At 24.4% G+C, this 944-nt stretch overlaps 1 protein-coding gene across 1 annotated transcript; it reads left to right on the top strand.

The window, feature by feature from the left end:
- Positions 1-104: 104 nt before the first annotated feature.
- Positions 105-758, top strand: PRSY57_1030300 (25 kDa ookinete surface antigen precursor; the record flags this gene model as incomplete). The annotated part of the gene is made up of 1 exon (XM_012907891.2): positions 105-758. The coding sequence occupies one exon, from the start codon at positions 105-107 to the stop codon at positions 756-758; it is 654 nt and encodes a 217-aa protein (XP_012763345.2).
- Positions 759-944: the final 186 nt, after the last annotated feature.

The following is a 944-nucleotide window of genomic DNA, read 5'->3' as shown; positions in this document are numbered from 1 at the left end:
GTCTTATTATTTTTATTTTATTTTTCTCATTTGTTAATAAATTGTTGTGAAAACAAAAAAACAAAAAAAAAACTTATACCTTATATTTTTTTATTCTTTTAAAAATGAATAAGCTTTACAGTTTGTTTCTTTTCCTTTTCATTCAACTTAGCATAAAATATTATAATGCGAAAGTTACCGTGGATACTGTATGCAAAAAAGGATTTTTAATTCAGATGAGTGGTCATTTGGAATGTAAATGTGAAAATGATTTGGTGTTAGTAAATGAAGAAACATGTGAAGAAAAGGTTCTAAAGTGTGACGAAACGACTGTAAATAAACCATGTGGAGATTTTTCCAAATGTATTAAGATAGATGGAAGTCCCATTTCATACGCTTGTAAATGTAATCCTGGATATGATATGGTAAATAACGTTTGTATACTAAATGAATGTAAGAATGTAACTTGTGGTAACGGTAAATGTATATTAGATACAAGCAATCCTGTTAAAACTGGAGTTTGCTCATGTAATATAGGCAAAGTACCCAATGCAGACGATAAAAATAAATGTTCAAAAGATGGAGAAACCAAATGCTCATTAAAATGCTTAAAAGAAAATGAAACCTGTAAAGCTATAGATGGAATTTATAAATGTGATTGTAAAGATGGATTCATAATGGATAATGAAAGCTCTACATGTACTGCTTTTTCAGTATATAATATATTAAATCTAAGCCTTATTTTCGTACTATTTTCAGTATGCTTTTTTATAATGTAAATTTTGTAACAACATATATATATATTTAAAATGGTAAATTCTCAAGGTTAAAACACTTTTTACAGTTATGAATAATTAATTGGACTTTTATATGTATTATTATTATTATTATTATTATTACTATTGTTATTTTTGCTTATTCTTTTTTATTACTATTATTTATTTTTTTTTATATTTTTTTTTTTT

The sequence above is a fragment of the Plasmodium reichenowi genome, chromosome 10, assembly GCF_001601855.1.
Source record: "Plasmodium reichenowi strain SY57 chromosome 10, whole genome shotgun sequence".
Taxonomy (NCBI): domain Eukaryota; phylum Apicomplexa; class Aconoidasida; order Haemosporida; family Plasmodiidae; genus Plasmodium; species Plasmodium reichenowi.
The sequence above is the reverse complement of the archived record's forward strand: the minus strand, read 5'-3'. Positions and strand labels throughout refer to the sequence as shown.